The 20000-nt window shown below is 46.2% G+C and overlaps 1 protein-coding gene across 2 annotated transcripts in view; it reads right to left on the bottom strand.

Moving 5' to 3' along the window:
• The window catches only part of cdh5 (cadherin 5), a 33495-nt gene that overhangs the window by 12527 nt on the left and 968 nt on the right, over positions 1-20000 (bottom strand). For both annotated transcript variants that reach the window (XM_080016071.1, XM_080016072.1), the window contains exons 2-11: positions 11345-11557; positions 10744-11023; positions 10205-10327; positions 9482-9649; positions 7775-7956; positions 7320-7427; positions 6295-6437; positions 6047-6180; positions 4792-4901; positions 4359-4455 (exon numbers count right to left, since the gene is read on the bottom strand). In XM_080016071.1, the coding sequence (XP_079872197.1) occupies positions 4359-4455; positions 4792-4901; positions 6047-6180; positions 6295-6437; positions 7320-7427; positions 7775-7956; positions 9482-9649; positions 10205-10327; positions 10744-11023; positions 11345-11554 (1555 nt within the window). In that variant the 5' untranslated portion in view covers positions 11555-11557. The remainder of the gene's footprint in view (positions 1-4358; positions 4456-4791; positions 4902-6046; positions 6181-6294; positions 6438-7319; positions 7428-7774; positions 7957-9481; positions 9650-10204; positions 10328-10743; positions 11024-11344; positions 11558-20000) is intronic.

The raw sequence follows: 20000 nt of genomic DNA, 5'->3' as shown, positions 1-20000 counted from the left end.
TGCCATAGGTACACGGGAGGTGTCGACAGGCGGGTGCTTGCATTGAAGGACCTGCTCACTTGTGATATACGAGTGAGACAGAATTGTGCAGAACTCGGCTGTGAACACACAAGGACAGCTCCAAGGAGCACCGGGACATGTGGCCTGAGGGTTGTTTTCGGCCTGCCGTGGACAGTCAACTTTTTGGGGGGCGGGAGAGAGGGGATGACATGCAGCAAATGGCCCGGGCTGGGATTCAAAGCGGGGCTGCGGCGTCCCCGGCAAAAGAAGGACGTCGTCACATCTCTCGGCGACGTGTGTAGCCGCCTGCACGCCGACGACATTTTGAGAACGAGTGGTTCCGGCGAAACGGACGGCCCGGAGAGAAGAAAGGGCGGAGCAGAGAGGGAGAGAATAAAATGGGCCCTCGCCACTGACGCGGCTAAAAGCTTCAAATGAGACGGCATGTCCGCCAGTAAGGGACCAGGTCAGTCTAAAACACACACACACACACACACACACACACTTACATTGTCGTAGCTTCGCGTATGTTCAATTTCAGTGAACGTGTGTGTGTGTGTGAAGTTTTTTTGATTCCTTTGCGATGCTTGATGTTTGAATATAAAGACAATAATTTGAACATCTGAGCTCTGTATCTCATTCCCTTTATAAAAAGTCTAGGCTTGTTGTGTTTGCCTGGCTTTGTACATTTGTATCGCCTGCTATGGGTGATGTATTCCTAGCGGGTTTTTGAGGGTGCACCCATTGACATATACCTTTAAAACTCTGTATTCAGATAGGCAACATGTCGGTCAGTCCCAAAATGTTGTGTTTTTTTAATCTGGATAACTTGCCTCCCAGATGAACATACATCAGCGGCCGCATTTATAACTAGCCTGGGACCCGGCCTACAAAATGTGTTGTGTGGCGCTTTGCGTAAAAAATGGCGGCCTGATGAATGGCGATGGAGTCTAAATTCCCGCGCGAGAATTATTGTTCCAGTCTGCCCCTGGCTGCGAAAGCCACCTCAGTGATCGCCCTCTGTGCAAGTCCATTTCTGAACACGCTGGTTCTCATCTCCTTCGCATCCCCCGCTTCCTCCCTGACTGAGGGGCACTAATTATTAGCATCTAAACATCCAGCGTCACTGGAATACAATACAATACAATACAATACAAAACTGGACTAGGTGGACCAGAATTGAATCTAACAAATTACAGAATGAACTCAAACAGAACAGAAAATAATTGAAAAAAAAAAATGAAAGAAAAGGAAAGAAAAGAGAGGAAAAAAGCAGCAGAGGGCAAAGGCTGCTTAATGGAACAAAACACTGCAGAGCTCCAGAGGGGAGACGCGAGACTGTTTAGACGACAATAGCGTAATTAGCGGAATCTCCTCCCAGCAGAGGTTTCCTTCATAAGCCATGGGAAGACCTTCTCAACACAATATCCTTCTGCGCAAGGAATTTAAAGGCGGAAAAAAGTGGGGGGGGGGGGGGACAATGGGAGGAAGGGTCCCAGCTTATACAAACAATGCATCTGGACATGCAGCCTGTTTGAAACAGCCAAGCAGGCGAGGTTACACTGCAGGTTCGCTCAAAGAGGAAGGTTTCAGCTCGGACAGACTGAGGCCAAGGCTGACACGGTGGAGAGGGACGTAAAATACACGAGTAGTAAGAGGATGTATTACTACCGTTCGCATGGAGAGGAAGCTTTGGAAAGCAACTGGGAAGCTAGTGCTTTTACAAATTGCTTTTCATATGGCAAAAGGCATTATAGGGGAAAAAGACAAAGAAAAGTCGAATCAAAACGTAATAATGGTTAAATAAGACAATAAACAATACAAATAAAATCAACAAAGAACATAAAATCATAAATAAAAGGTCAAAGCGCAATTTACAGCATGGTTGATTATTCACTAAAAGGCAATTGCAAATATACACATTTTGAGCCTCAAAAGCCTGATATCTGCCGGGAATTTGTTCCATAAAAGGAGCCTCATTATGAAATGCTCCATCTCCACGTTTTGTCTTTGCTGGAGGTACACTGGGCAGACCAGTCTCAGGGGTTGGAAACGGTTCCTATTATAATGAGAGATGTCTTTTCGGGTCCACCCGGTCGCCCAGTGAGAGAGCTATGTAGATTGACGTTTCCTCGCCGCGGCTTGTTATTTTTCATATTGTGGGTTAACGGCCGCATGGAAAGGCTGAATAGAAAAGGACCGAGGATCGATCCCTGGGGAACTCCACATGTCACCTCAGTTTGCTCGGACACATAGTCGCCAAGCGAGACTAATTCGACTGAAAAGAAAAAACTAAAACTGTGCCCAAAAGTGGACGGCATCCATTTTCCCAGCACCGGGATCCAGCGGCACCACACAGGTTTGAAATTTCCGTGTGAGCCGACGTTTGGACGACGCGTTCCAAAGTCTCGAGACGTTTCGACGAATGTGATTAAGAACCTTAATTAGCGCCGTCGCGGTGCTGCGGCGGGGACGAAATCCAAATTGGAAGTCGTCCAAGTCAACATTCGGGATTAGAAAACTGCTAGATTGTTGAAAGATGAGCAGGAGACTGGATATAGGTCCGTGGTCCGTGGATGAATGAAGCATCGACGACACACTTCTTTTTCTAAATTGGGGCCTGTCGCCCTCAACGCCTGTGGAAATCCGCCTGATTGCAAAGAGCTGTTAAGTGTTGGCAGTGACTCTGTCGACAAGCAACGCAAAAACATTTTTAAAGAACCACCGCCACGTTAAATAACCCAGTAACTCAGAAGCACCAGAAAATCCGAGAACCTATTTCTCTATCCTACTCACCACCCGACGACATCACAGTCAACGTTTGATTTGACGCAAAATCCAATAGACCAAGAGCATCACTTCGATGCAAACGTTTCCAATTAAAGAGCCGAGTTAAGAATGGAATAACGTAAGCTATCAGACGGGATGAGGTGTCAATACACTGTGTGTGTGTGTGTGTGTGTGTGTGCGCGCGTGCGTGTTTGTGTTTATTCCAGACCCATAATGCAAGGCCGCTTGTTGCAAGCCCGCTTGTTGTCATGCGCGTTTTAAAGAGCTTGTACGCGTTGAATATTTTACCAGCCGTCCCCCCTGCCGTTCCCGCGGAGTGTGTGCATGGGCGCCGGTGCCTCCGTGCGAAGGCGGCGTCGGAAGGTTGTATGTTTGCCGGCGCGTGTCGGGATTGTGGAGTACATGCGTTGGCTGCCGGGGAGAGGCGTCGGACGGTTTCGTCAGCCGGCGCCGCTCGGAGGGCGGGGACGCGGGTCACGGGAGAGGGGAGTGTATGGCATCAGTACCCCACTCTTCTTTCCACCCCCTTCCTCCGTTCTCCATTTTGTCCCCTTGTCCCTCTCTTCCTTCCTCGTATCCTTTCCGGTCTTTTTTCGGCCGCCGTCCCTTTTTCCGTGCACTCCTTTATTCCTCTCGCCATTTCTCCATTTTCACCTTATTTTCTCCCGTAGCTTGCTTCGCGTTCTCTCCTCTCCTCTCCCCTCCTCGTCTCGTCCCTTCTCTTCTCTCTTCTTCTCCCGTTTTATTTTCCCTCTTCTCTCTTGTTCGTTTTTTTTTTTTTAATCCTTTTGACGTGTCGGCCGAGCCTTTTCTGTCTAACTCCCTTTTTCTCCTATCCACCGCCTTCACTCAACGCACGCACGCACACGCACGTGCACACACACACACAACCACACACACACACACACACACACGCGCGTGCGCGCGCACACACTCGCTTTCATCCCTCTCTCTTAAACTTTTCATACCCTGGAGGCAAAAGCCGATCCCAACTTTGTGAGTCGGGTTTCTGTGTTTCTTTTTTGTTTTTTTCTTTAAGTTTCCACAGGCTTTCTGGTGTGGATTGAACTAAACTGAAACATTTGCCTGAATCTTTTATCTTGCTCTGCACCTCAGGCATTGTTATACGTTGTCTAATACAACACAAGAGCAGTTGGTAATACTTTACCTGCGGTTTTCCATCTTTCATGAATGGATTCACGTAGCTGTTTGATTTGGACCGGTTCGACTCCCCCCGTCGGACCGGACCAAACACGCGCTGAGGAGCGGCTTCTAAATGTGTGATGTGTGTGAATCCGTAATGAAATGTGCCATTGTCACCAGGACGCTTAACATTCTGTTTGTCGGAAAGCCCTCGGACCGTGAGGGTAACTTGACAGAGCGCGGTGAATATTCATTTCCAAACATTTCCACTCAAACCGCAAAACAAAGAGCATATTCATGTTCACTGCCGATGCTACTGCTTTACTGAGATCCGTTGAGAACGGGTTGAATGAACAAAAACCAAAAGAAAAAAAAGGAAAACAAATAAGAAACACACTATTTGTCCGGATCCCGCAGGGACTTACTGTTCGTGATGGAGAAGTTGGTTGAAGGCTGAACCAGGTGGAAACTAAAGAAGGCAGTCTGTTCGTCGTTGTCGGTGGCGCTTAACCTTCCAATTACCTGAGACACAGAAGATACTTAGTCAGACTCAGTACTGCCATTGTTGTTATGTTGTTTCTAACTTCAGTTTTTATGCAGTTATATGTCACGTTCAATGTATATATTTATATATATAAATATTCTGTGCATGTAGTCATACATGCATGAAACTGATTAGTGCAATTTTTGTATTTTGTCTGAATCTTTCGCAGCTTTCTTTTTCCTTTTTCTTTTGAGAATTTTCCATTCTTTCCTTGTTAAAACGGAAGACACGTAGGAGACAATTCTGTAGGAAAGAATGCCAAAAAAAACCCTGACGGGCCAGGCCTCTTGGTTACAGGTTGCTGCATATCTCACCGTTCCTGCCATGTCGTTCTCGCAGACAAAGACGTCGTCCCAAACCAGTTCTGGTGCGTTATCGTTGACGTCCTGCACCAGAATTTTGACCTTGACAAATGAATGCAGACCTGACGAGGAGGAGGAGGAGGAGGAGGAGGAAAAAGAATAAGGGTTTGTCAGGACACACCATTCTGCATCTGCTGAGCTCAACCTTCACTCTAACTAAGCTTTATGAATAGGGTAAGAGATGTGAAACACTTTTACATACAATGGGCATCTACAGTATGTTGCATGTGGGCATTGTATAGCAACCACTTCCTTTTTATAATTTTTAATATTAATACTCATTATTATTATTTTTATTATAACCATTACTATCATTATTATTATTATTAATTACTATTATTATAGTACAGTAGTAGTAGCAGTAGTGCTAATAGTAGTGATAGTAGTATTCGTGCTTATATATTAAATCCGACGATGCTTTGAGAGAAGGTATTTCAGCAACAACTGCTACTGCGCCGTGTTACTACCCTGCATCTGCCAAATCCATTTAGAAGTCGACAGGATTTGATCCGATTTGTTTTGACCTAACTGGGAGCTTGCAGTCCGCGGCCAGAATGCGAGGAATCTCAAACTGTTCATCTTTGTCCTTTACCCAAGAACCACATTTTTTGAACGGGAATCACTTTATTTGCAAAGTATCCTTGCGTACGCAGAGAATTTTTCCTAAATATTAGAAGCAGTTGGGAGCCATAGTTTGGGGCTGGCTTGGGCGGGGTTGGGGACGGGGGGGACGGGGGGGGGGGGGTTCACTACAGTTCTGAAGCCATTAGTCTTGGTCAAGGGCGATGGCTGGAGTGTGTATCTGATACGCATGTCTTGTGGCGCGGGGGAAACCAGAGAACACGGAGCAAACTCATGTGAACGCATGGAGGCGAAATCAAACTGCATAGAACAGAGGTCGACCGGGGGCCCAAGTTGGACTGAACAGCGACAGTACCGACCCCTTGGCAGCTGTGCCACCTTCTGTTATTTGGCGCCGCACAAACCGTCAATTAACACATGGACTGAATTCACCACCGCCAGTCCAAAATTATGCCATTTGAACAGAGGCAGGCAATAATTGCCAAGCACTTTGAGTGGTTGTAATGTTGTAATGTAATGTGTGTGAGTGTCTACATGAGTTTGTCTGTGTGTGTGCATGTGCGTGTGCGTGCGTGCGCGCGCGCGTGTGTGTGTGTGTGTGTGTGTGTGTGTGTGTGTGGCATACCGCTTGGCTCCTCCTGAGCTCTGACTTGGAAGATGTGTGTGGCCTCCAGCTCTCTGTCCAGCTTCCTCAGAGTGAACAGCTGACCCGTGACGGGGTTTACTCCAATCGGACAATCCTTGTCTTCTATTGAATACCTAGAGGAGGAGGAGGGATTAGAACTCAGATTGGTTATAGATTCTCTCTATAACTAGTCCGGAGAATATATCTATATGTAAATGCAGAGCTTTCATAGTGTCTGTGTGTCCTACCTTATGCTCTTGCTGGCCTTGTCAGGATCTTTGGCGCTCACAGCCCCTATGTTGGTTACCATGGTTTCCTCCATTACGCTGAAGCTGTAGATAGGCTTGGTAAACATCGGGGGCTCATCCACATCTATCACCCTGACGTTCACCTGTCAAATTATGCCCTTCGGTTTTAATATCGCATGAAAAACACTTTTTCCCACATTCCTAGACTACATATATCTTGGATTGGCTTAGTTTGCATGTGTTGTTCCATTACGCATCATTAGGATTATTTTATTCGCACCTTGTCCTTGACACTTAGACATCGGAAATGTCTAAGTGTCTTTGAGCAAGGCACTGAGCAGGTTGGTGCCTTCCATGACTGACTTCTCCATCAGTGTATGATTGTGTGAGTGTGGATGAATGTGAGGTAAATATGAAGTGCCTTGTGTCCCATGGACTAGAAAGAGTGCTGTATCCAATGCCGTCCATTTAACACACTTCATACCAATAAAAGCTCTTCAGTTTTTACCAACTGCGAGGCCCCATTCCAGGGACCTCACAAACGGCTCGATTTTGTTTTGTCAACAAACTGCTCTCGCTAATCATTAGTTTTCAGTTGACGACAGGGGCGATGACCGTTTCCTGTCTTTCTAAACAGACACGACTATCTTCACCTTGATTCCACTGACCAATACTAAGACTCCGACCACAGTGAAGATAATGGTACAACACGGAAATGGAGACCCCCTCCCCTATTGCATCATATCTACCAATAGAAATTTTTGAAATGGGCACAGTCTCCAAACTGCAGATAATTCAGTGACAACAAGGTTTCAACCCTCTAACTGTTGAGAAGAGTTGCGATGTCTGTGGAGAAGACACATCCTGGAAACTGTTTTTGATTGTTATGGGTGAGAACCGGTATAATGGGCCTAAGGTTTTGGGGTGCGGTCAAATTGTGTTTTGAATGTCGGCCTGGACCATCCTGTACCTGTAGAAATAATATATATATTTTTTTGTGTGTCTGTATTCCCATGATATCTCACCTGGGCCCTGGTAGTGGCACTGTCTGCGTTATCAGCAGGAAACGCCATGTTGTTCTCCCGCACATGGACAGTGAAGCTATAGCTGCTCCTTGTCTCATAGTCCAGGACCTTGAGTGGGTGGGTGGTACAGTATAGAAAGGGTTAACAACTATAACACTTGGACATGAATGAATCGAACCTCCATTATAGACTGTAAGGGATCAATAACAAATCCTGACTGGCTGAGAAAGCCTTTGACAACTTCACTGAATACTTTATACATTATCAGAAATGTAGCTGCGCTCTTCAAATAGACCAATAGAAGATCCTGAATGCCCCATGGACTTTGACCAGCAGATGAAGAAGACTTGAGGAAAGTTATACTCAGGTGGGCTGATTTTATCTTGACCTCATTCTTTCATCCCTATCCAAAGACGGCCCTCATGTCTTTTGAGTCACCCTGCCGCTGACCTCACCTGTCTGAGCATAATGTTCCCATCCTTGACCGGGCTGAGTTTGACTTCAAACACGTTGTTAAAAGGCGGCGTGATGGTGAAGACGGGGTCTTTGTTCTGGATCTCGTCTCTGTCCTGCAGCGTCAGAGTACCTATCTTCTCATTCAGCTTCTTGTCTTCCGGGACCTGGAGCTCGTACATGGCTGTGGACGGGGAACACACATGGTCTCTACTAAATGTTCTACTTCCGCTGCTGCATTTGCCCGCCACAAGTAAAGACTTTGACTTCCCTTTAAATTCTATACCTTTTTCACATATATGATTAATGTTTGTTTTAGCAACATGCGTTGTTTATCACATAAATATAAATTCATATTAACTTATAGGCTGATAGGCAGGGCAATTTGTATGCAGTGGTCATACAAAAGTCACTGAAAATAATGTATTGCTTTTAAAAAAGGAAATAGAGATATACAGTACATTATGTAGCCAAAAGTATGTGGATACTGCTTCTTATTTGGCTATTTCAGCCACACCCATGAGTAACAGGTGCATAAAATCAAGCATACAGCCATGCAACCTCCTTAGACAACATTGCAGTAGAATGGGTCATTCTGAAGAGCTCAGTGTCTTTCATGCCACCTTTCCAACAAATCAGTTTGTCAAATTTCTGCCCTGCTAGACCTGCCCAGGTCAACCACAAGTTCTGTTATTGTGAAGTGGAAACATCCCCGGGGCAACAACAGCTCAACCACGAAGCGGAATGGGACCGCCGAGAGCTGACGCCTACAAATCGTCTGCCCTCTGTAGCAGCCCTCCCTACTGAGTTCCTAACCGCCTCTGGAAGCGACGCAGGCACAATAACTGTTTGTCGTGAGCTTCATGAACGGGGTTTTTATGGCCTAGCAGCTGCACGCAAGCAGCTTCACCGATGCCTATGCGTAAGCCAAACACTGGCTGGTGTGGTGTAAAGCTACTATTGGACTCTGGAGCAGTGGAATCACGTTCCCTGGAGTGATGAATCACACTCAACATCCGTCAGTCTGATGGACAAATCTGGGCTCGGCGGATGCCAGGAGAACGATACCTGCCTGAATGCCATAGTACCAACTGTAAATTTTGGCAGTGGAGGAATAATGGTCTTGGGCTGATTTTCATGGTTGGTGTTAGGCCCTTATTTCCAGGGAAGGGAAATGTTATGGCATTCTAGAGAATTGTGTGCTTCCAACACAGTTTGGGGAGGGGCCTGTTCTGTTTCAGCATGACAATGCCCATGTGTACAAAGTGAGGTCCATAAAGAAATGGTTTACTGACTCTGGTGATGAAGAACTTGACTGGCCTGCACAGAGCCCAGAAATAAAACCCCACTCAATACCTTTGGGATGATTTGGAACGTCGACTGCCAGCCAGGCCCCATCGCCCAACATCAGCGCCTGACCTCACTGATGCTCGTGTCTGAATGGTAGCAAATCCATGGAGCCACAACAGTGGAGGCTGTTATAGCAGCAAAGGGGGGACCAACTCCACATTAATGGCCCATGGTTTTGAAATTAAATGTTCAACAAGGGTGTGGCGCTCGTGTGTCCATATACTTTTGGCTATGTAGTGCAGCACAAACACTTCAGTTTCAATAACATTGCTACTACTGTCCCTGGACTGCTGTTATATCATGCATTCCCTGAATCCACTTCTCAAATGGTCATGTTTAGTTTGTACTCTCGTCCTCACGTCTGGTGAAGGAAGCAATGTTGTCGTTGACGTCAGCGATGGTGATGGTGACGGAGGTGGTGGCCGTGCTGCCTGAGGCCATGCCCCTCATGTCCTGGGCCTGGACCACCAGCACATACTGGCTCCTGGTTTCACGGTCCAGGGAATCAGACCTGGATCTGACTACACCTGGAGAGAGAGAGAGAGAGAGAGAGAGAGAGAGAGAGAGAAGAGAGAGAGAGAAAGAGAGAGAGAGGTGTAAGGGGTGAAAGCTTGAGAGGCCTGCTTTTTTTCGTCCTTCCAATGCCTTCAGCTCTTCACTATTTCTGTCTGTACCTTCTGTACCATTCTCTTTCCCCTTCATTGTTTTATTGAGCTTTTAAGCTTTTGAGCTTTTTAACAAGTTGCACTGGACCAGAAACACCGAGGCAGTCTACTAAAAGGGCCAAAGCCGACTCTATTTCCTACGGAGGCTGAGGTCCTCTAACATCTGCCGGACGATGCTGAGGATGTTCTATGAGTCTGTTGTGGCCAGTACGACCTTCTTCGCTGTCACATGCTGGGGCAGTGGGCTGAGGGTTTTTTTTTTTTTTTTGTTGTTTTTTTAAGTAATTTCCCCCTGTGATTATTAAAGTATTTCTGATTCTGATTCTGATTCTGAAGAATTGGCCCTCACTGCATAAAAGCTTTCATCGTCACCTCTAAACTCCCTGAAACATGGGAGAAAACAGGCCGGCATCCTACCTGTAATGCTGTCCATTTCAAAGGCAGAGCGATCTCCCTCCGCCCTCAGGGAGTACCGTAGCTCTCCGTTAACTGTGGTGGGGTCGTCCGCATCTGTGGCTGTCACTGCAACCACTTCAGTTCCTGTTTTCAGAGAATTAAACAGTAAGGAAGAATTCAGTCACGGGGCCGCTCCGCATCTGTGTCTTAAAGACACTGTGGGAAAGTCCACTGCAGAGGATACAGGAAAAACATCGTATGGCATGCTGCTGAGCCAATCGCTGAATTTAATTGCATCGTGGTACATAAAGTGGGAACAACGCAAATTTTAATGATATTTCTTATAATTCAAGAAAATGAATCGCATCCATATTCTATTATTAATTAAACACATTTCAGACCTTTAATACCTCACATGGAGGTGACTATGAGCTCGCACTGTTCCAGGAGAACTGCTGTATGTTACATTCAATTGTCTTTACTTTTGGAGCCTTTTATGCGGAATAGGACAAATGACCGTTTCGATGACCGGCACCATTGCTGGTTGACGGCGTGCTCACCAATTCGAGACCTCTCCATGATGGATCCGTTGTATGTCGTTGGGAAGATGGGGATGTTGTCGTTGATGTCTTTCACCATGACAACAAACTCTCCAGAGTCCTCCACCAGCTTGTTGTTCCCGTCATACATCCGAGCCTTTAGGTGGTAGAGGCTCTTCTCCTCTCGGTCCAGAGTCTTGGTGACGAACAAGTCTCCTTTGTCGTCCACAGTGAAGATGGAGTTCGCGCCATCGCCTTCGATATCAAATTTCTTCACGTGCACATTCTGGTTTGACTTGAGCTGTACGAGAAGGGAAGATAAATCGTCCCGATAGTTTTCATTCTAGGTTTTTGAACTCTATAACGTGTTTGACCTGGAATTAGATGAGATCTTCACATCCTTGTTCAAATTATTATTAACAAATGGGTTGGTATCCCATTTCACGGCAGCTTTCCGGCTGCTTCGTACACCGCAGCGCACAAATGCAATCTGGAAAAAGATATCTCCAGTATCTCAAGAGTAAAGGTTCAGGGAACGAACCTTACGAGGTATCGAGGAAGGGGACGAGGTATCCACGATACCTAAAGCGTAGCACTCAGGATCAACAAAAACAGGACCTACCTGTCCTATTTTGTACGGGCTGGGCTCCAGCCTCTCCTCGTCCACGTAGAAGGAGTTCCAGATCCAATCCCTCTTCTGCCTCGAGAGGACGGGGTGAGATTCCTTCCGCACGATGTCAGAGGAACCGGAGGAAGCCGTCTCTGCCGGCGTCAGAAGGAGCGTTAAGGCCAGGGCCACCAGCCCCATCGTCCATGTCTGCCGTCCAGCCATCGTCTAGCATGAGAGAGTGAGAGGAAGGAGGAGGGAGAGTTTGAACGGAAACTTTGGCAGCATTTGAAACATCGGTTCATCATTCTTCTATTCTGTTGTTATTGTAAACTATTGGGAAATTATCAATTTGCGAACAATAATGCATTTGTTCGGTTCAAATATTTGATGGTTGATAATTTGTCATGATACTGATTTCAAACTTCATGGAATGAAATATTCATTAATGAAAACAAACACATTTAATTCAGGGCTGAATAATAATCAGCATTATTATATTTTTTATCAAGACCTGGTAGTGGAACATTTCTGTTCATTTTAGTAATTTGTGCTTTTATTCTATATATACATATATACGTATAAGGACATATTCGGATTAATAATTCCTTGTTATCCTTGTTTATCTAATTCAAGCAATTCCTCAAGCAATAGTTAGTTGATGAATGGATTGAACAGCCATTATTTTCCAAGTGTCTAACGTTGATTTTCTATTTACACATTGTCAGTCTAATTTCACAGGTATATAAAATTATATTTTTTTGGTAAAACCTAAAATAAACTGGTTGAAAATACGAGATAAAACAAATCAAAAGCACCGAGTCAGAGAGGCAGAATAAGTGATGAGAGAATGTCGAGCGAAAAGGAGGAAGAACTGAACGGGAGGAATGGGAGGCCCTGAGATGATAGATGGAGAAAAGAGGGAGGATGAGGGGGAGCATGGAGAGGAACGAGGGCTGAGGAGAGAGAGTCAGACGGAAGGAAAGGAGAGAGGAGATCACATTTAAACCCCACTTATCAGTGGTGGACAGACCGTGGCCCTGTGCCGCGGCGACAGGCTCGGCTAGAAGGCCGAGGAGGAGCGACCGTCCATCAGTCCGCCGCCCCTCGTTAGCAGCGGCTATCGTTGGCGAGCAGGGTTCTTAAAACCTTTTGAGCCTCGGGTCCCGATGAAACCTTGAGCTTCTTATCCTTCCAGGACCTGGGACCCAAGGCTGAAAGCCCATGTCAAGGGCCTTGGTGTGGTGAGGACACTTGAAGCGCTGGCCAGTGACCCATTTAGATCACCAGACACATTCACACAGAAGGTGTGTGATGTCCATGGTGCCCTTTTTATCAGGCGCATTTTTATTTATCTTTTTTAAGCGTGAGTGAGGCGTCGAGGTAGTGGGTTTTCTGGCCAAGATATCCATATTCATGAGGAACGTGTCCTCGACATGGGCTGGGGACGCCCGCCACGGCGCGCATAGGGGCGCCCGTGATCTGCGCTCCGCTGTGCGTCCCCATGCCGCTCCATTTCCTTATTGAACAAAAACAAAAAAATCACGGTGCGTAACGGGGACGCGGCCTCACTTCACCCATTGTATATATATATATATATATATATATATATATATATATATATATATATATATATATATATATATATAAATAAAATATTAAAAAAGAGAGTGAGTAAAAATGGTCCAATTGAATCTGTACATGGAAACGTTTGGTCAGGCTCTATGCACTTTGCTTTGCTTTGTTTGATTCAAGCCACTGAGCCCTCTGTCCTTTTGACGAGGAGGGTGTTTTAAATCCCCATCTGTTACCTTGATAAATTGCAATTACATTTGCACGTTTTTTTCAACGCGTTGTTGAGACGCTATGAGATCACCGACACTCTCATCCGGAGAGAGAAGTGTGTTTTTCGCTCCAAAAACAACACATGAACCCACCTGGCCATCTTCTGGCAGCCAGGTTCACCGTGACGCCATCCACCGTCGAAACAAGTCCTACCCCTCCCCTTTTTTTGACTCCCAGTCAAACATCTGCCATGCGTCATATCATTAATCAAACATTTTAACGGCCAAGGTGTTCCAGGAACAGCCCTGACAAATATAGGGAGGGAGGCTTTGCTGATAAACTGGACGGCGTTTTAGACAATATCGATGAATAACTTTGCAGCCAAAAGCCAAAGACAACCAGTTCCAATTACCAGAAACATTAATAATTGCCGATGTTTCCGATATCACATTCCCCATTTTGGCGAAGATGCGTCAACTCCGTTTCGAAAGCTGGGAACTTCCACAACTTCCCTCCTCAGCATTTACGAAGCCACTTTAATACGGAGTCCATCCAGTGGTTTCTGCCTCCACCTTTTTCTCTCTCTCTCTCTCTCTCTCTCTCCTTCTCTCTCTCTTTATCTCTCTCCCAATTCCTCCCCATGGCTCAACTCTGACTAGTAATGCAGAAATGCTAGGAAAAATAAGCTTCCAAACATTTCGGCCGGCGTCCTCTGCACCCCGGCAGATATTTCTCCGTTGCCCCCGTCACCGTCCCAGGAGACGGATTAATGCATTTTATTGTATTCCGGCCATTACTAGACGGAGAGAGAAGGAGAGATTAGGGGAGGATGGGGATTACACAGACACAAAGCCTTACCCCTCTAATGGCCTAATCTTGTATTTTGCTGAACTCCCCTGACCTCTTCACGCGCCTCTCTGCAAATCAGCTCAAATAAAGACCCAACAATAGTCGCTTTTTGGCCTTGTTTTCGCATCACTTTGCCCAGTGTTATTCCTCCCCGTTCATTCGATTTTGTTTGTTTCCTTTTGTGTGGTAACTACATCCTTGCCGGAGCCGTCCAAGAACCCTCTGATCTTGGTTTTCGAATTTCTGGACCGCGGCGGAAAAATGACTCGGGTGAGGAATCGTGAAATAATTGGGGGAAAGCTCGTCCTGGGAGGGGAGGGCGGTCATGGCGCGTTCGTTTTCACGATCTTCTGGCCTTCTCTGGCGAACGGGGGGGGGGGAAATCTCAGTAAATCGTTCAAATCGCCCCGGTCGTGGCTCCGACCATTTACCGCGGTCTCCGTGCTGCCGCGGATGCCCTTGATTTATGTTGAATGGCAGCGGAACGATTTCAGGCGAAGGGCTCCATTTCTACGAGTCTGGGAAAAAACCCATGAGGTTTGAATTGTGATTTCTACTCGTCACAAGATCACACGATGCCTCGTCCAGCCATCGCTGACGTCAGTGGCGGCGCTTCCTGCAGGCGGCATGGGCGGCCGCCTACGGCGCCATCTCGGGGTGGGGCGCCAAAGTTGCGTTTTTACCTTCATGTACCGTACCTCTCGTGCCTGCGGTGCGACGGGCGACGGGACTCCGACGCCGCCAACCCCGATCGCACGATCCCCCGCGGCCGGAACAGTGTCTCATTTTTACTCTGTTTCCTTGTGGGACGACGCCACCGTTCTCGCCGACGGATGTCTCTCCTTTAATCCCCGTCCCTCCCCTCTCTCTCCCTCTCTCTCTGTCCTGCTCTCCCGTTTGCCGAATCTCTTCCGACTATGAAATACACAAAGCTTCAAGAACAAGACCTAGAATTAATGCATCAGATTAAGGGTGGCCGGCAGAGATTTGCTTGTAAAGGTACGGCTGTGATCAGGACAACAAGGAAACTAAGACATTCGCCGCCAGAGATAAAAAGATATTTTGTGTCTGAAAGCTCAAATCCCCCCCCCCCAAAAAATGAATAAAGAGATAAATAATCCATGACAAATCACCTTCTTGGAAAGGACGTGAAAGCTTAATCTGCTCCTCTTCACATAACCTCGCCTTCCCGTGTTTGTGTTTGCGCGTGTTTGCAGGCGTGTGCGTGCGCTGCAGTAATGCGTGCTTCCCCTGTTGTCCTCTACTTAAGTGGCGTTCGATTTAGAAAGACTAAGCTGAATTGGGATGAAAAACCCCAAATGGGACGGGAGGGAATTCGTCCTGGACTTGACCCGAAAACCGTCTTTTCTCCACCCAACTGCTAGTGCACCGACCTGATCCCGGCAAAGCTAAAGCCAACAAAGGATCAAATGAAGATTTTGACGAAAACATGGTTCGACGCCCAAACGCCCAAACGTTCGTTTTTATTGGGATACGAATTTGGTTTCATTTTCATTTGACCGATTGTGAGTTTGTGCATTGTTGTACGGTACAAATGAAATGATAATATCAAAGTTCGATTTTATGTCATGCAATGAATTGTAGGACTTTTCGGGGATCTTTATGAAGCAGAGGATGTGATATAAGTTGATGCGGTTTAAAATACTTGACATGGATATGCAACATGACAACGCACACCCGAGCAGCTTGACGCTGCTTTCAGAAACACACACGGCGAGTACGAAATACTGAACCATTTTCAAACAGCATTAAAGCCTTTCAGCTTATGAGGACGCTAAATCAGGGCGACCACTTTTTAAAACCCCCAAATATATATATATTAGTGCTAAAAACAAGTGTAATATTATTAAAAGTAAATTTATATTACTAATAATAATATTAATAGAATAAACGGAGCAATGACAATAGGGTCCTACTGTTAATGCTATTCTTCTTGTGATTCTTCTTCTTCTTCTTCTTCTAATTCTTCAGCCGTTTTGAATCTGCTTTTCAGGCCTTAATTTACCCGAAAACTCACAAAACTCTGCACACTCACCAATCCCGGCGAGGCATTTGATATTCTATGGGTCCCGTTGGAGGAGCGTGGCAAAATAGCTCACCAGCGCCCCTTGGAAAATTTTAAAAATCAATTATTCTATTGACTTTTCTCCAAGAAAACTCACAAAATCCGGTGCACGTATGTATCACTAGACTTAAAAAATTATATATATATATATATATTGGCGCCAAGACCTCAACCCAACAGGAAGTCGGCCATATTGAATTAAAGAGGCCATTTTAGTCACCTTTTGGACATTTTTATGATCCATACTTTTAAACTCCTCCGAGGCGATTTATCGGATCCACTTCAAACTTGGCGAGTGTCCACAAGACACCTCCACCATCAAACGTCATTAAAAGATTTTGTTCTCGTCACACAGTGTGGTCGTGGCAAAGCCCTGAATTTCATGTTCGCAAAAAGGCAGCCTTTATGGCCCCTTTTTGGTCATTTTCAGGTTTGCAGGTAGTGCATTCAGGTGTATAACTATGCACACACACACACACACACACACACACAGACACACACATATCTTGTCAACGGGCACGCACAGCCATCCGCCGCCGGAGTACATTTCTGCGATGGCCAATCTGCTGGGGGTGATCCTTAAAAGGATATTTCACAAACACATGCTCCTCCCCCAGGAAACGGTGTCGCCACGCCCCCTTTATCTGCAATAGGAAGTATAAACACAATGCCTTCTGGGAAATGCCGCTGGCCGCGCTAATAAAGGGCTCATCATTAGCACACGCCATCATGTGTGCACGCCCTTCCTGCCGTTCAGCCCTTCCCTCTTCCCATATATTTCTTGTGTTTGCTGGTTTTACCTGTCTGTCTCTCTGTGGCTCTACCGTCTGTCTCTCTATGTCTTTCTTGCTGTCTCTCTGTTGCTCTACCGTCTGTCTCTCTGTCTGTCTCACTGTATTCTTGTCGCTCTACCGTCTGCCTCTATGTCTTTCCCGCTGTCTCTCTGCCGCTCTACCGTCTGTCTCTGTCTTTCTCACTCTCCCTCTGTCTGTCTGTCTATCGCTCTCTCTGTCTCTCTCTCTATCCCGTTTCTGTCTCTCCTTCTGTCCTTCTGTCACACATTTTCAGCTCTTTTATCCGGACACTTCCTCAGATGCTAACCCTAAACCCCAACCCTAAACATTTGATTTGCTCTCCCTTCCTTCTCCGTTGTGTTTGTCAGGAATAAAAGAGAAGAAGAGAAAGACGTGTTGTCGCTCTGTCTGACAATCTATTTCAACGCTCTCTGCTTGGCTGACTCCATCCATCTGAAAACCACGTGATCGCCTGGACTCCTGCCACTCTGGATATTGAATGTCTGTTTTAAATTATCTTTGTGTGTGTGTGTGTGTGTGTGTGTGTGTGTGTGTGTGTGTGTGTGTGTGTGTGTGTGTGTGTGTGTGTGTGTGTGTGTGGGTGTGTGGGTGTGTAGGTATGTGTGGGTGTGTGTGTGTGTGTGTGTGTGTGTGTAGGTATGTGTGGATGTGGATGTGGGTGTGTGTGTGTGTGTGTGTGGGTGTGTGTAGGTATGTGTGGGTGTGTGGGGGTGTGTGTGTGTGTGTGTGTACGTACACTTCTATGCAGAGTGTGGGTGTTGAGCATGACTTTCATTTAGGGGATACTTTTGAATTTATAGTTCAGGTGTTTCTTTTCAAATTCATCCCTGTTTCATCCCTGTGATTATCGATATTTGTTTGTCTCTGTTTAACTTTTTATAAATCCTCAGCAGACAGACACACACGCACGCACGCACACACACATAATGGTCGTCATTCTTGAGGACGTTATGTGACTGATGGACAGGACTGACCTAGTTTCACTTGAGAAGCACACCTCAATCTGCGCTGTTTGGTGAAATATGAAGCCTGCATATTCACACAATGTTGACAACTACTCCTGGTTTTGCTGCTGCTAATAATTATATGAATGATAATAATAATAATATTATTTTTTGTATTCTTTTTTTTATTTCATTATTTTTGTTATTATTATCAAATGGTTTCACTGTGCAGTTAATATTTTTTTTAGCTCTGTCCGTGTCAGTCTGTCTATCTAATCCATTCTATATTTTTTTTTATCCACCCAGGGTGATATGGATGAGTGTCTACTTTAGACTAATAACACCATCCAAAGCCTAAAGCCAGGGGGATTGCATTTGTTTTCGTAGAATGCCAACAAAAGTAATTTCCCCACCTCAGGTCATTTACGCCGTGGTGTTGTGATTTGGTGTTGAACTGTGTGTCGATGTGTGCATGCGCGCGTGCACGTCCGTTTGTGTGCGTTGGTGGATTAGAACAGGTTTAATCACAGAAAAGAGTCTGACAATCTGTCTGACAGACAGTCACACTGAGAGAAACTCCAGTCTACTGCCGCTTGCACACACACACACACACACACGCACGCACACACACACACACACACACACACACACACACACACACACACACACACACACACACACACACACACACACACACACACACACACACACACACACACACACATACACACACACACCCACGCATGCACACGCTTACACATACTGTACGCGCACACACACTCTCCATGTCCTCACTTTACTGAGCCCGTCATGTAACACAGTTTACACTCTCTGATTGGTCTGAAGTGTCCTCAGTTGAGTTGTGACAAGTTGGAGTTCCTCGTTATCGAGGCAGACATTCATAATTCAGGCAGTCTGGCCGCATTTCCAACAGTCGTTATCACCAACAATTCCACTCTTGTTCTTCACAGACAAGTAGAAAGAGCTGCCGGTTCCAGGTTTTGTCCTAGTTTTCGGAATGCATCGCGGCTGAAAATATCACCCGGGTATATTGCCTCAAACAGACAATGTAACTCTGACTGAATTGGGATGTTATCCTCGCTTGTAATCCAGCCCCCTGGATGGAAAGCGCTTCGTTTTATCATCCCTCACCATGTCAATGTTAATTGCGGGATTTCTTTTATTCAATTTAGTTGTTTTTTTTTGTTTTTTTTGTTCGCAATGCGTTTTGGCACGCCCGCCTGTATAAACGTCTCTCCCCGTCTTCCCCCTCGGGGAGAAAGTGCAATCTTATCCTGCCGGGGGGAAAACGAAGCTGTGACATCATCCAAGATACATGGAGGTCGGAGTGAAGAAATCTTAATTCCGGAGAGCGATATTAAAGGAACTCTCAAACTTTTTTTCTTTGGTCATTGGGAGGTTACTCTGTAGGCGTTTCTGGTTGTGCGATTTTTGGGATGGTTTTGCGGGCGACGCCCCCCGACGGCCTAGGTCTGAGATGCACGCTCCGCTGCTGGAAAAGACGCGAGATTTCGTCGCCGTCGGGTCCTAGTCGGCCTATTGTAATACTTACTTAACAGAGGTTGAATCAGCCTGCCGGTGCGTCTCATATCCATACTACTACTACGAGGTAGAGTCGGTCATTTTGGGATCACAGGTCAGTTTCCCGAACAAACGGAGTAAATCCTTTCCAGGTTTATCTTTCAGTCTCTCAATCTCTCAGTGACTCCGTCTCAGCTGGGCAGCCTGTCAACCCTGACCAGTCTGACATCTGAATGGATGAACTGCTCTCTCTCTCTCTCTCTCTCTCTCTCTCTCTTCCAGTCTTCCAGATGGCATCTAAAGGATTTGCCCTTATAGCCCCCCCCCACACACACACACACACACCACCACCCCCTCTCTCTAGGAATTAGACCGTTGTCGTGGCGATTAAATGAAATCATCCAGACCTTAAAGACCCCCCCCCCCCCCCCCCCCCACCCTTTGGCAAATGCAGCTCCCTGGAATAACACAAGACCCCCCCCCCCCCCCCCAGTTTGAACAGGTTCATGTGCAGACCACATATTACGATGACATAAGCTTTCTTTTCGGGTCCGGGCACACCAAAAGGAGAAGGCTGTCATAATTCGTGACCACGGCTTTTACCGTCTCCGTGGCCCACGATAAGAAATCGTTAAATCACATTTAGTCCT

Source organism: Zeus faber, assembly GCF_960531495.2.
Source record: "Zeus faber genome assembly, chromosome: 16".
In the NCBI taxonomy this organism is placed as follows: Eukaryota; Metazoa; Chordata; class Actinopteri; order Zeiformes; family Zeidae; genus Zeus; species Zeus faber.
The sequence above is the reverse complement of the archived record's forward strand: the minus strand, read 5'-3'. Positions and strand labels throughout refer to the sequence as shown.